Source organism: Electrophorus electricus, chromosome 12 (assembly GCF_041902795.1).
Source record: "Electrophorus electricus isolate QZ-2024a chromosome 12, ASM4190279v1, whole genome shotgun sequence".
Taxonomy (NCBI): Eukaryota; Metazoa; Chordata; class Actinopteri; order Gymnotiformes; family Gymnotidae; genus Electrophorus; species Electrophorus electricus.
In genome coordinates, this window is record NC_137508.1 from 8,909,975 (window position 1) to 8,925,577 (window position 15,603).

The following is a 15,603-nucleotide window of genomic DNA, read 5'->3' on the forward strand; positions in this document are numbered from 1 at the left end:
GTTTGACACTGCTGGTAAAACTGAAATGATGTGCAATCTTAAATGAATTCTTATTAGTGTAACTAGTTTTGGAAGTCTCAAACTGTTACCGATGGAGGCAATGTTGCCCATATACCATAAAAATGTAAAAATATTAATGGTCTAAGTACTAAGAACCTTTTGTGACCATGTAATGTTAGAGATTCTTTATAAACTCACAGGTGATCCTGAGGGACCCATGTCTCCTTTATCTCCTTTAGGACCAGGAAAGCCAATGACTCCTCCCTCTCCTCGTGGCCCCTCAGGCCCAGGAGGGCCGATGGGTCCTGGCTCTCCTGTCTTCCCACGGGGACCCTGAGATATATACTGCCAATGTCACTAATCTGATTCAAGAAAACACCATCACCAAGAGACAAGACCAAGAATGACTATCAGAAAAATTGAATGCAGTAACAGGTATATATTCTTACCTTTTCCCCATCAAGACCAGGAGGACCAGGAAGTCCAACTTCACCCTGAACAAGAAAATGGTTCCAAGAAAATGTAAATGAGATGTTAAGAAATACAGGGAAGAATGTCACCACACTGAATCACCAGTAATTGAGATACAGGAATACTTCCAATATTGAGGGTTACTAAGTTTCATTACCTTGGTACCAGGCAACCCAGGTAGCCCAGGAGGGCCAGGTAAACCAGGTGGGCCCTGCAGTCACACATGAATTATTGTTACAATATTATTTAATTTCTTCACCACCATCATAATATGTGTACCCCCACTGTTTTATTGCAGTGAATACTTACCATTAGATGCACATTACGAATATCCTAAAAAATGTTTAAAAACATTTATTAAAAATACTTAAATCCAATCAAAGAGCAGAATCTAAATCTTTTAATGACTATAGATATTAATTAGTAGGATTACATACATTCTCATTGTTGTTCATTAATGTTTTTCCAGGTTCTCCTGTTGGGCCTGGAGGACCCTGATAAAAAAAAGGAAAACAAATCAAGAATTTAATTATAGTGCATGACAAACTCAAATTACTTAATACTTTAAAGGGTTAGAGTTTTAACTCACTCTTGGTCCTGATGGGCCCTCGGGTCCAGGCTCACCCTGTTGACATACGTAGGGAAACAGTGTTATCATACAATTACCAAATAAACAGAGCCACATATTTTTCTATCTTGCACAGCAATAAAGTGGTCCTAGTGGTAGCAATAAGAAGCTGCTAACCTTAATGCCTTGATTGCCTTTTTCACCCTGTGAAAAAAAAAAAAAAACGCAAATCAAATCAAATACATTTTATTGTTACATTGCACTTGCACAGGACTAAGGTGAGTAAAAAGCTTAAGTGCTTACTGCTTACAGTCTGGCAGTATTTTTACTAAATATATATTTGAATATACATATTCTACGGAGGAAAAGAAGGAAGATTTATACAGATAAAGTACAAAAGAGTAGAAGGGTACAGAAATTTACATACACACTGTTCATTCCCATGTCTTGTATCCCATGTATATAATGCATTAATCATACATACTATGCACCAATGCACAGCACCTAAGTAGAGGCTGGATGTGGGACAGTGCAGAATAAGTAGAGTAGCAGTAGCAGGAGTGTCTAAACTATTTTGTCTAAGCTATTTTACATGACATTGCAGAGTAATGGGGGTTGTATGGTGGAGGGGGTGGGATTGCCCACATGTCTGTGAGAGTACAGGCCACACTGGAGTACTACTGACAGCAGTGTGATAGCGTGTGCTAAGAAACCTACATGCTTAACATGGCTCCAAAGTGAACTGATTGCTGGGAACTAATAAAGAGGCCATACACAGGGCTACAAGCCTACTCACAACCCATCCTTCACTCATACTGGTGCAGTACCTTGGGTCCAGAAGGTCCAGGAAGTCCAGGTGTTCCTGGTTCCCCTTTGATGGAGACTCCTGAAGAACTAAACTCCCCCTTTTCACCCTGTCAGAAGGTAAGAGATCATAATTTTAATATCAGACAATCTTCAATCAGTTCAATCAATATTGCTTCTAGCATGTTGTAGTCATCAACATTAGGGGCATTATATAGCATATGCTTTTTATTACGAATGCTAATTAGTAAAAACACTACTCTCAGACCATCACACTGTCCCTAATTAGAAATAAAATGTAAGAACAAAGCATGTACACAAAACATTGATTAAATCTTAAATTCAAAATAAACTTAAAATGTGATAGTTATAAAAAATATATTAAGATAACATAAGAATGTAATAGACATTTATGTGAAAACTCCTTTTTCATAACTGTTTACTTTGTCTTCCACAAAAGTATGAAAGATACTTCAAAAAATGAATAAGCAAGATTTGAAATAAGTTCTCTTTGCAATGTTAAGGTAATTCATGGTATCCAAACTGTCAAAACAATGGACAAGCAAAGTTCAGTAAAAAATTTAATACAGAATTGCACAAATTTTCAAATCCTCATGCTAGCTTCATGCCTATTCTATGCCTACCTTGTAGCCCCGTTTCCCGGGAATACCAGGAATACCAGCCTGACCCTTTACAGGGACAGAAGAAGAAATATTATTTGTCTTAGAAAGTTATTCAGTTGTGGCTACCATCTATTTTGCCTTTGCTTATTTACTAGCCCTTTACCTTTCGTCCAGGAGCCCCTGGGAAACCAAGCTCTCCCTGAATTAAGTGATCAACAAGGTCAAAAACAGAAAAGAGGAAGAGAGAGACAGTGAGAAAAAAGAAGCGAAAACACAAGCCAACATGACTCATTCCTGGCCTCTAAAGCTCAACAAACACTTCACGTAACAGTACAGATTTTTCCCAAATGCAGACCAAGCCTCACTTCATCAACAGATCTTGGTTTAAAGTCAACATCATTTTTTGCAATCATGGCCACTTTTTCATGCACACAGGGTCAGCATTGCTGACATTAACTGTAAACCCGTGACCATCATACGCCATTATTTCTATCACAGTAATTAGACAACATGCTTTGTTGTCAATATTTAGATCAGCTTGTCAGGCTGTTCATGCTCCAGGCACGCACAAGCTGATCTCTGGCAGCGCCATGAGTCGTCAAGTGTCACAGTATTGCTTTGTTATTCATAGTAAAGGACACATGATAGTTATTTATTTCATGTCTGGGTTGGCTAATGAGGAGAACACCAGGCAGTTATCTAAGGACACAGCTGAGACTGCACATGTCTAAAGGACTCGCAGTTAGACAATGCCACCCTTCCACAGGCACTCACACTCCCCCAGATGACCAAGCTACAAATACAGAGAGAGGACTGGACACAAGAACTATGCACTCATGAGTGGCTGCTAAACAGTTTAAGCAGTTTTCCCATCTGCAGTTAGATTACTGCTTGTTGTATGTGCATTCAGACCCTGCTGTACATTTCAACAGAGTTATAAGGTGGGAAATGTAATCATTTGTGGCAAAACAGAGACACAAATCGTTTGATGGCACATGATTTTAGCTAAAGTACTGGATGAATATGGGCAAGATTCAAGGCAATCTACCTTCACTCCTTGCTTCCCAGGCATTCCGGGCATCCCCCGCTCACCCTGGAAAACCAGCATAAAATTTTCCATTCTTTTCAAAGATTGCTGCTCATAGCCCAGCCAAAACACCATGCTACTCTAACAGATCTTTAGATGACATGATAAACACACTATACGGAAGAAAAAGCAAACCAAAATGCAGACTGTTAGTAGATCATTCACAGTCACAAAAAGGACCTTCAGAAATGCCCTAGGAATCCAAAAGCCTTCATCCAAAGCACCCGCTTCATTCAGAGTGGGGCAGACTGCAGGCGCCTTGCAGCAGTTAAGAGGACAGCAATGGCATGAAGACTCCAGTGGGTCTGGGCAGGAGGCAGGTGGCAGAGCCCAGCTTGGCACACTCCTCTCCTCTCTGCTCACATGCACTGCCCTCTCCGTGTACATTCCAATTCTGTGAGACTCTGACAGGTGCTGTGGTCAGAACCTTGGATGCTTCCAACATGGAGAGGGAGCATCTGGGCATGTGACATGCTCCAATTCTTCCAGGCACTCCAGAAGGGCTGCAGGATGGAGACATGCTCAGATGACACAGGGACCACCAACCTGCCATGGGCCAGAGCAGGCCAGCTGGGATGGGGCAGGGATATAGCAGAGATGGATTTTTGTGCCCGTGGCTGCCATCAGATGAAAGAGTGTGATGAAATATGGAGGGAGTGATACAGTGACAAAGCGACTTCACATTCCCAGAGCACTTGCCAATGAGTGGAAATCTTTTTGATCCTATTTATGCCAATGTACTTTCACCATTCTCATAGCATTCTCTGTCTTCATCTTCTCCTCATCCCTCTGGACTTCTATTTTAAATCACCAGAGACTCTGATGAGTTCTTTCTGAGGCTGCAGCATGCACACAAATTCTGCAGGTTATTCATCAGATTTGCAGTTTCATACATTAATCTGGAGTGACACAACTATGGGCAACATCTTTGGACCACAGGGGAACTTTGGAGGGTCAAGACAATGGATGTTTACAATACCACAAGAAACAGCTTTATTCTTTGCTATTCTTATCTGTCAAGGAACATATTACAGTGAGCCAGTTGTTTTGAAAATTGTATAATTTTTTACAAGGATCAGAACAGAAAAATGTGAATACAGAGAAATAAAAATGTGATCCATATTCAGAATGTTTAGCAAAAGGACTTCAGGAGGACAGAATATATATGTCAGCTCTGTTTTTCAGAGAGTTCTGGAAAAGGCTGGTCCAAAAACAGAGTGATACAAGGAGATGTCAGAGTAGTAGATCCATTTTTTTTAAGGGCCTGCCCTTGGCAACTCAGTGTGTATGTGTGTGTGAGTGTGTGTGTGTGTGTGTGTGTGTGTGTGTGTGTGTGTATTTGTGTGAAACAGAGATATTATACAAGTATGCCTCCCCCTTTTGTTGAGGTCAGGAGGGAGGTGTAAGCAGAGACAATAAATGAAAAAATCTAGACTGAGTAAGACTCAGGATGTGCCAATGTTAGCATCCTCTCCTTGTCTTCCTCAGAGTCTAGCCAGTCTAATGACTGCAGTTTTGACACTGTGTCTTTATTGCAGGGTTTAGTTTGAGTGCATTTCCTTTTCCACACACTGGTGAGCTTAATGAAGCAAACAGAGCCACAAACACACGTTACTGTCACGTGCAGGCCTGCAGCACGTCCTGGTAACAGTCCTACCAAGATGGAGCACAAAGCACTACACTGAGGTGGCAGCAGGTGAGAAAATAACTGAGCATGGGTCTTTGAAGTGCCAGCAAAACAAACTTCAGAAGATCAGCATCAGGAGGGTAGAGGGCAGCTCTGTGCTCAGCAGAAGCAGTCCCTCTCAGCCTCTGCTGCTGGCAATGAGCAGAGCAGTTTCTCCTCCCATGAAAAGGATTTTGCTCTGCCAAGGCTTCCCTATGACTGATTGTTTACATGCAGTCGCCTGTGTTGGGTTATATTGTACGGTCAAGCTCTACGCACAGTTTGGCAGTTCTCACACAACTGGCAATATATGTGTTTTCTGTCCATTCAAGAAACATTCTTATTTTTCCTAAATCAATCCTAATTATAATAATGAACATAATTATTTTTATCTTCAAGGTACTGTATTCATGCTAGTCAGACTTCACATCATGCCACATTGAATACACAAGCTTCTCTCAAGACAGATACCTTCACACCCCTCTCTCCTGCTAACCCCATCCTTCCATCCCCTCCCTACACAACAGGAGATAGCTTCAGTGAGCAAAGGGCACACATACACACACGCTTAAATATGTGCACACACACAAACATACACACAGTAACAGCAAGTGCAGGAGAGAATGAGATATGTAATCTGATAGAGCCCAGCAAAGAGGCATGAGTGAGCATTGCTTCATGGCACATTCCAAAGCCATATACCCTATACTATAAATCAGAGAAGACACCTCAAAGAAGAGCGGGCCTCTTGATCTAACCATCAGGTCCTTACAGGTGGTCCTGAGAGCCTGAGACAGAGCAGGAGGGATGTGTGTGTGTGTGTGTGTGTGTGTGTGTGTGTGTGTGTGTGTGTGTGTGTGTGTGTGTGTGTGTGTGAGTTAGTATGCGCGCATGTGTGTGTGGGAGAGGGCAGGTCTGATGCAGAGCTGAGGAGAAATGAAAATTCCATCAAACCCCTTGAATTGGGAATAAAAGAGCTTCAGGGGCCACATATTCCCCTGCTGAATGGTGTCAATTGTATTGTTGATACTTGGTGTTTGGTCTCAGGCTGATAGGGTGGGTCCCTGCATCCCTCCACACAGTGATTAGGAGCCCAGGTCACATCACACCCTGGGCCTCCCTGCTTCTGGCTGCCCCAGGCATACATTCTGATGGAGATGCTCTAGTACTACTAGCTCCAAAAGACAACACTCAGCACTCACTGGGCAAACAGACAGAATAATTTCTGGCCTCTGGTGTCTATTTGTGTGTCCGCAAGTGTAAATGCAATGTGCCACCAACTTGTGTTTACTGACTAAAAATATTCCCAATGAGAAACAGCCAAATGACAGCTAACTGTGTAATCACTCCTCCAGATGCATTGGCCTAGCTGCTTTACTGCTCTTTATGTACAGAAACCAGTAGAGGGCCTAACCAGTAGAGATGAATGGCATACTGCGGATAAAATGAATGGTCCAAACAGGCCAAACCACCTGCTCCTATTTATATCCATCCCTCTGGGAGGTTTGTAATAAATAGTGACCCAATTGCCATGCAGGCAGCTGGCAAGTCCAGAAGCAAACATGTGTCCTTACCTTCAGCCCTGGATCCCCTTTGGCACCCTAAAGAAACAGAGGAACGCAGAGGCTGCAGTCATTATGACATGAAGTGCTTTTCAAGTCCATTAATAGACCTAACAGCTTTGATGAGCAGATGCCAGAATCACTATCTAATTTGAAACTGATTTACATCAGTAAAAATGTCTACACAAAAAGGAAAGGCAACAAAACATTAAAGTCTTTGCTCAACTTGGGAGTGTTTGGTAGATATAAAAACATTCAGGAAAAGAGAGATAACATATTATTTGATGTCAGAGTAAATGCTCATGGGAGGAATGATGAATCCTGTACTGTTGACTAACAGTACTCATAAAGTGCTGGATCTCATATGTTCTTAAATTTTAGGCTTTGAATCATGAAGCCTTTGGTGCAGCTCTTGCCTTTACTAAAACAGCTATGTCTGAGTGAGAACATGGGATCTACTAGGACACAATCCCAATCCTCAAGGGAACACGCATCACACACACATTCAGTCTATCTTCAAAAGGATATATTGCTCCTTTAGAGGTACGTGCCAGCCTAAACAGAAACCAACTCGTGTTAAAAACAAGGTTTTATTGCAACCACCAGGTGGCGCAGTTTATGTTTAAACTGAAAATTTAAGATCAGAACATCCAGGGAATGCTTATGCTATACCTGGATTGAGTTTTAGATATAAACACTTAAATATAAACTTAATTCACTATTCAGTGTTTTAGCCTTTTCCCAAAATCTTCTGTGCCCCATATGAGTAGTTACTCATAATCTGGAGTGAAATGTTATCTGGAAACATGCATGGGAAAGTACCTGCACTTTCTGTGGAGGAAAAGTGAACTTTACATTGCCAGAGAGTGAAGGAATTGAGCAGTAGGTTGTTCCAGAGTTCAACCATGTAAAAATCCAATATAAAAGTCATGCAGTACAAAGCATATGAACTATTTCACAGTAAAGTAAATTTAAATTCAAATAGAAAAACATATGCGGTCAGTGAGTGGTGTTCAAAAGTGTTAATTACATAATGTGCTGTTCTGACCAGATATGGTTTTGGAGAACTGAGATGAGGCATGTATGTTAGTGTGTAGAGTTGCTTTTCTTCACATGGGTATGAAACCATGAAATTGAGTAGGAACAACAAAAGGTATGAAGGAAACTTTAAGACAGTTTTTGTGAAAAAGTCATGCAATCTCACATGCATAAAAGCATTAGCAGTCTGCCAACTATTTTCAGGAGAGCATGGGTGTGGGAGTGTGGGAGAATCTCATAAGTCTTGGAAAGAGGGTGAGTGAAATGATCATCATGACATTTCAAGAAAAAAGGTGTACAAGGTGTCTTACTGAATCACAATCTCTCTTTATCACTCCCTATCACTGACTCTGTATTTCTTTGTATCTCTGTGTGTGATGTGTGCTTTCTTAGACAGAAAGCATTGCCAACAGAGCCCAGTGATGCCAGTGTGGGGCTGGAAATTAGCTGAGGGATTGAACCTTGTTCAACTGAGAAAGGATCAATGATTATTACCTTGGGACCTTCAGATCCACTTGGGCCTGGCTCACCACGATCACCCTAAGAGGAAAAAATAATATAAATATATAAATATACAAGCAGTGAGAGAGACAGGGAGAAAGAGACATAGTTGAAGGTGAGTGGATGAAGAGAAAGAAAGCAGGTGGCAGAACATCTATCAATTGAATTGCATACTTTCTAATCCTTTAATATTTCTGCTGTACAACTTAAATGCAGTGAGGAGCCAAATTTCTATCTCCAGGTTGTAACTCCTCAGCTGAAATCGACAACTGACCAGCCACACTTTCATTACAATGCTTCTGTACCACATGTCTGGGCAATATAACTCTTCCACATGTTTCAGCTTCAAGCTTAGAGGTTTCACAAAGGCAGATATATTCATTCCATACAGTTTTGCAGTGAGAACTCTACTGAATATCAAAGCACAAATTCTGTTAACTGACAAACCTACCTTTTGTCCTTGTGCACCTGGTTCACCCTGTAATAATAATAACAATAATAACAACAACAACAACAACAATATTAACATAAATTGATATTTTTTAAATGTAGTAATAAAAAATGTGAAAATGTAACATCTGCAACATTCAGATTACACTGCTTTTTGACTACATAACAAAATGCTTTTATTGAGTGCTTTTGTTCAGTTTGGATGGTCTGGGGTCATTTTCTAGTGATATCCACTTTTATATTTCTATGACCAATTTGCTGGGAGGTATTCCTTTCTTGTGGAATGGATATACACAGAAGTGTTGAGCAGGCTTCCAACTCCTGCTGTGGTGGGAGCTGCCACACCTAATTTACAGAGAGCCAGGATGGGCTGCTTCACAGACTCCACCTATCTCAGTGCACTGCAATTAAAATACCACACTCTAAATAATCCATGGCATTTAATGCATCAGGAGAGATGGAGAGTTATCCACTGGGACCATGCAGCAGTGCAATACGGCGTGTCTGCCCCTTCGGTGCTGGCGGTGGGAGACTGACCACACCCTGCCACTGGTGAACCCCGCCTGAACCCTGTGCATGGTTACAGCATATCTGTTGCCATTAACACAGCTGTAGGGAATCTCATAAGAGCTAAAGCTAGGACTGTACAGCAGTGGTATTGCAACACATAGTGGTATTGCAATAACTGAATGCTCTGGCAAATCACAGAATTGTTTACTGTGTGCGGTGACCAATCCTGACCAACCTAAGATCTTCCTAAAGGAGTGTTTTACAAGTGTATAGAGAAACCCATGCATTGACTATAATTAAACATGCATGGTCTTAAAATGCCCAGCCCTATCATTAACCACACTAAAAATTCATCAAGGCATTTTATCATAACAGAAGTAACATTATAACTTCAGAATCGAGCAAAATAATATGCTTACCTTCATTCCTGAGAGCATCTGCAAAACCAAGAAAATCATCTTAATGCCATTTTAAATCATTAAAGTGTAATATTCAACAATGATATATTGATAAAACTTTTTTTGCCAACAACAATTTTGTAAAGGTTGAACAAATTGAGCGTATTCATGTAATGTAATGTGGGAGAGAGTGATAGTGATGCTATCACTCACCCACTCACCCTCAGGTCTTTTCCAGGCTTCCCAGGCTCTCCAGGTTTTCCCTTTATCACAGATAGATGTGTACTGTATATTAATGATTCACAACAACCTATAAATGCATTTCTGAGTGCCAGAGATTAATTTCTTTACTAAAATGAATGGGTGAACATTAGATCTACAGTAGAATAGTAGAAAAAAGGAATGATAATTGTTATCCCATTTCACTTACAGGTGGACCACTAGCACCAGTAAGTCCAGGGCTGCCAGGGGGCCCTGGGGGGCCAGGAGGGCCTGGTGGTCCCTGTGCTCCAGGCTCGCCCTGCTGAAAGACAGTACATTACCACCTGAGACATTGGTTCCATTATAGATGTACAACGCAACACACTCAACATCAGCTGTAGGGTTCCCTTAGTTTCAATACCAATCAGTCACTATAATAGAGCTGCAAACTGGAAATTATGTTCAGTAGATGCATTACAGAGACTGATCAAGAAAGTAAGCAAACCCTTACAGCTGAGTTGCAGATAATGCTAGTGCACAGCAATTAGATTTTAACTAGGAGAATGGCAAAGGTATTGTAGAAGGTTATTCTACCAACAGTTATTCTTCATTGAGTGAGTACCATGTTTGGAAAACAGGCTCAGTCACTGAATGTTGTCTGTACAAGTACCATAACTGTGGGTCCCCTTAAAAAGTTTCATTCTAAAAAGTTTTGGTGTCCTGAAACTAACCATTAGGCCTTCTGCAAGGCCTACATTATTCAAATTTGGCTTCTCTGGGCTTGTTTCAAGGTCAACCCAATCCAAGTCATGTGGTCTCTGTTAAAATGTCCATTGGTACTTTTACTCCGCTGGCCTGAACAGCAAAAAAAACCAAACAAACAAACAAACAAACCAAAAAAAAACAAAACAAAGGAGACTAAACAAAATAAAACTACAGGAAAGCTTCCAGTTATTCCAGAGAGAGAGAGAGCAGTATGGATGTAGGAAAGAATGAAAGAAAGGTGGACTAAACCATATCCTCAAATGTTTGGGAGCAAATGTAATCATTCAGAATGCAAGCTATGATGCTGCATTAATTAAAAAGTGGATATGTTATTAAGGAGGAGACTTGACTACAATGAAACACTAAACATTAAACACGAACTATAATTTGTTGTTCCTTATAGTAAGTAATTGGAATAAATGTGATTTTTTTTAAAGTAAATGTGATTTTTTAAAAATGTGATTAAAAATAGACTGTTTGGCACTGTCTCTGTACAGTAGCTCAGTCATTAAATTAATTTAATCTGGAACACATCCATCAGCCTGAGAATTTGACTTTATCCAGTTGTTTCTTCACAGGACTTGTCTAGACTTGATTTATTAACCCAGATGCTGATCCATTAAACTAATATTCCATCTGAGTGGAGACAGAAACCAACTCAGAAACCCCAGCCTGTTAGTGGTGGAGCAACATTCTTAGTTCCTTTAGTAAGTGACTCCCCACAGTGTGGAACACTGTCTCCAAACATGGTGTCCTAATCTAACACACACACACACACACACACACACACACACACACACAGCACACCTGTAGAAACAAGATTGAGGGTGGATGCCAGCAGGTCAGCCTGTGCCTGTGTGTACATGAGCAGGCCAGTGGAGGCCGACTGCACTGAGAGGCTTTGGGAGAGTGCAATGTGTGTTTAGTATGCCCCTCTGGAGAGTCCACGATCTGCTGCCAAATAAGCTTTCTGCCTCATTCTTTTGTTATCTTCAGGCTGACATTATGCAGATTACAGAATATGATTTTTACTAATGTTTGCTAATTCTAGAACAGTGTTCACTGTATTTGGGTTTATAAAAATGTCATTGAGATAAAATCTTTTCCAGGAAGGAGGTGAGGGGTGGGATGTAGGGATGAAATGAATTAAATAGAATCATTTATCTTGTATAACAGCTCTAAACCCTCTGTGGCCATTGTGTTTTCAGACCTTTCATCACAGAAAGCACAGGAAGAAAAATAACACTCCATATTTAGTTTCTCCAGAAAACTTCCTCTCAGTGTGTGCTAATAATTGCACACTTTCTTGTCCGCTGTTACCATGAGGATCTGTAATTTCTAAGAAAGCTTTCTTTGGCATAATGTCAACGAATCACACAGTGGTTGTTTGAAAGCAAGAAAAAGACAAAAGGTTCCATCCCCTGCTTGCAGCTGTAAATGCCCAATTGCTAAATCATGACAGTGAACCTGTGAACCTATTCTAAAATATCATAAAAATCAGATTTATTTGACTGCATCCGGAAGAGCCCAGTATAGGTGTGGGACAATTCCACTCCTTTTCTCACATTTCCAGTGCTAAGTGAGAAGGTTAGCAAACACAGTTGTGCCAGGGAGGGTTGCTAATGTGCTGGGCTTGGCTGACGGCTGGTCGACGGCAGTTGGCATCCTCAAGAAGGGGAGAAGAGTGGCAGAGAGAGATGTACCTTGAGGCGCTTTAGAATTAGAGGGCTTATTGAGGGCATGTTGCGCACGGTGATGGGCAACATCTGCTGAGGTCACAAAGCACAGGTGGGCCACCGTGCAAAAAAGGTCACAAGGGCGAGAAAGTTCACCAGCGGGCCATAGGAGGGAAATGGTGCGGCATGAGGAGAAGGGAGGAGGGAAAGAAACAGAAACACAGGTGAAAAAAGAGTGTACTACAGGAAAATAGCAAGGCAGGGGGAGAGATGGAGAGACAGAGAGAGGTGGTGGTAAGGAGAGAAAGAGCAAGAGAGGAACAGCGACTGATACACAGGGCCCAGCAGTCTGAGTCAGAGTGCAGAGATTAATGTTTTAAACAGGAAACCGAATGGTATGTAGAATTCAGCTATGAGAATAATGATGGTAACTAGCTATTAAAATTGAACTGGTTTTGGGCAACTCCATCCATTATCTCCACAGTGCCTCGACCACAGAGCCCTGTGGCAGTGCTGTTTAGATTGGGCTAGCTTCAGTCTTGCCACAAAGAGAGTTCAGCAACAGACTTACTGTGGCCTGCCCTCCAGCACAGGGTTGGACAATGCGGCGTTTCTGTTGAGATCACCAGCATGTTGAAGTACAGATTCAGACTGAAAAGTCATTGGACCATTCCAATTGTATATTAGTCTGTTTAGGACTGAATACAGCATGCCTTGTTTCTTTTGTGTTTGTATTTCATCTCTTAATAGGCAATAGTAAAATTCAGCAAAATTCTGGATAACTGCAGTGGAAATAGGTTATTTAAAAATAAATGTTGTTATTCAAATCATGGCTAATTTCAGGTAATTTAGTGGAAAGTAGGAAATGCAAACTAAGAAAGTCGGCAACTGTTCTCAGGTTGACCTTTTCAATAATGGTTTTTCTCAATAATTATCAAAATGCTTCAAGGTGTGCCATAATAAAATTGCACAAACTTCAAACAAAAATGGATTGAACAAAAATTTAAATACAAAAGCCAAGTGATAGGAATTGTATACTTTATACTATAAATTACGTCTTTTCAATACATTTGATAAGTTAATGATTGTTTTCTCTTAAATAGTCCACCTTTAAGCATTTCAATATTTAATTATAAAAGTCCCATAGAAAAACCCAAAGGAAAGGAAGAGAAAACACTGATTATACAGAATTCTGTCTAATTGTTGCATGTAATTTAGCAGCAGGCTTTCATCAGTTTCCCCCAGTGACTCTGTCATAGGACAAGCCTGGCCTGGTGCTCTCTTTGCAGCAGGGCTGGAACACACATTGTTATGGGGCTGATGGACAGAGAGGACCCCACAAACCTTTACCATCAGGGCCTGATTGGAGCGTAATGCTGCCAGAGTTTTCAGTGGAGGTCCCTGCTTAAAGTCGCTCAACACACACGCACACACACACACACACACCCATAGACATACACCACACACACACACACATACATATATATATATATATATATATATATATATATATATATATATATACACACACACACACACACACACATACATACATATATATATATATATATATATATATACAAACACACACACAGACACGCACTTGTACATACACACACACACACACGTACATATGCACAGACAAACACAGAGACAGATATACACACACATGCACACACACAAGCACACATAGTGATTCCCATCTCTATTTCAAGAATTGGTCCTGGCAGTCTTGCAAACAGTGACCTCTTGCCTCCCTCAGCATAACTGTAAGGACCACTATGTAACTACCCACTAGCACAAACCTCCCATAAAGAGACTCTCTGTCAGACTGCTGCTGTGCAAGCGGCTTAACAGAGACTGTTGAACTTTTCCCTGGAGCTCTTACTTCCTTACATTTCACCTTAATGTTACACCTTAATATTGAGCATTTGGATTTTATAAAATTACTTGCTACAAAATTTTTACTTTATAATTACATTATACATTTTTTTTGTCAAACTAATAGTTGCTCCTATATTTTAACATTGTATAGAAAAATACTTTTTAATGTATTTAAAAATACTTTTTAACTGGAGTTCACAAAATGAAAAACCTTTTAATTAGCCTTAATAAATAGAATAATAGAATAGAATAATTTACTTTTAAATTGGCCATAGCCATTATGCCAAAGACAGATTATGCACCACCACATGAAAGCCTTTTGCTTGGCACCCATTAACAGAAAGCGTTATCAAATCAGTAGGCTGCTGCATAATGATCTTATTTTCTGTCGAATGGTACTGTCCTAGAGAAAGCGCAGGTTTGTGCTGATGTTTACTAGCCCTTGTGCTAGGCATGCTCTCCTTCACCAACTACAGACATTTGCCACAGTTTTTTTGTCTCTTTTCATTTCACTTTGCAGACAGACAATAATTCCATTTACATCTTCTTTAGGGGTACACAGGACAAATTTCTGAGGTGCATAGAAGATAATGTATGCTATAAACACTATAGCAGATGCTTATTAATTCTCAAAGGTCCAAAACGCTAAGTTCTCATGCACAACAAATACTGTTGCGCACACAGCACTGTGCAAAGGCACTGCAGTAAGGGACACACTCACTTACCCGATGTGTATAATCACCACACACTCCCTGAACAAAACACATAAACAGCATCTGTAAGGTACTCTGCATACACAGCATTCATTCACTGTAAGAAGAGTTTACATGGTTAACTGCATTTTTACCTTTTCCCCTTTTGGGCCTGGTTCACCCTATAATGATAAAATGTGTGAACATTGCGCTCAAACAAATTTAAAATAATGTTTATGTACATAAGATGCAATGGAATTGATTTATTTGGAGAAAAATACTTACAGGAAGTCCTTTGGAACCACGGGGGCCCTGGAAAAATGAATGTAACAAGCAAAAATTACTTGTTGCAGAAATGTATTTTGGGACTATATGTTATATAGTTATTTTGTCAAATAAGTACATGATGATCACAAACCAAGACATATAATTAGAATAATGCTCATTCTTATGGAAACCCTCAGTGGCTTTCAAAACATTCCTTCACTTTGTTGGAGAGGGAAAGTGGAAAGTGGAAAGGGGCTCATAAAATAAATAAATAAATAAATCTTTCAGTATTAGTACTTGGACTCATCCTGACCTGAAGTGGACAGCCATGTAATATGTTCTGGCTAGTGGGGAACAGCCCCCAACAGTCAGTGAGTGGCCATGTGCTTACAGACAGGAGCAGCACACAGTGTTAGCAATGCCCTTCAATAAAACTAATC

General features: G+C 40.4%; 1 protein-coding gene across 27 annotated transcripts in view; it reads right to left on the bottom strand.

The window, feature by feature from the left end:
* The window catches only part of col13a1 (collagen, type XIII, alpha 1), a 75,371-nt gene that overhangs the window by 15,530 nt on the left and 44,238 nt on the right, over positions 1-15,603 (bottom strand). For 15 of the 27 annotated variants that reach the window (XR_014126746.1, XR_014126745.1, XR_014126744.1 and 12 more), the window contains 22 exons: positions 15,182-15,208; positions 15,052-15,078; positions 14,930-14,956; positions 12,348-12,413; positions 10,109-10,201; positions 9,900-9,941; positions 9,700-9,717; positions 8,772-8,798; positions 8,315-8,359; positions 6,794-6,820; positions 5,691-5,735; positions 3,515-3,559; positions 2,630-2,665; positions 2,488-2,532; positions 1,867-1,953; positions 1,217-1,243; positions 1,061-1,096; positions 909-965; positions 781-804; positions 629-682; positions 450-494; positions 199-333 (listed from right to left, as the gene is read on the bottom strand). Coding sequence is in view for 23 of the 27 variants with exons in the window: in XM_081725298.1 (XP_081581424.1) it covers positions 199-333; positions 450-494; positions 629-682; positions 781-804; positions 909-965; positions 1,061-1,096; positions 1,217-1,243; positions 1,867-1,953; positions 2,488-2,532; positions 2,630-2,665; positions 3,515-3,559; positions 5,691-5,735; positions 6,794-6,820; positions 8,315-8,359; positions 8,772-8,798; positions 9,700-9,717; positions 9,900-9,941; positions 10,109-10,201; positions 12,348-12,413; positions 14,930-14,956; positions 15,052-15,078; positions 15,182-15,208 (1,035 nt within the window). In the remaining 4 variants the exon portion in view is untranslated. Of the gene's footprint in view, positions 1-198; positions 334-449; positions 495-628; positions 683-780; positions 805-908; positions 966-1,060; positions 1,097-1,216; positions 1,244-1,866; positions 1,954-2,487; positions 2,533-2,629; positions 2,666-3,514; positions 3,560-5,690; positions 5,736-6,793; positions 6,821-8,314; positions 8,360-8,771; positions 8,799-9,699; positions 9,718-9,899; positions 9,942-10,108; positions 10,202-12,347; positions 12,414-12,891; positions 12,934-13,664; positions 13,725-14,929; positions 14,957-15,051; positions 15,079-15,181; positions 15,209-15,603 lie in introns of all 27 variants that reach the window. The other 12 variants (XM_081725279.1, XM_081725278.1, XM_081725282.1 and 9 more) reach the window with 11 other exon arrangements.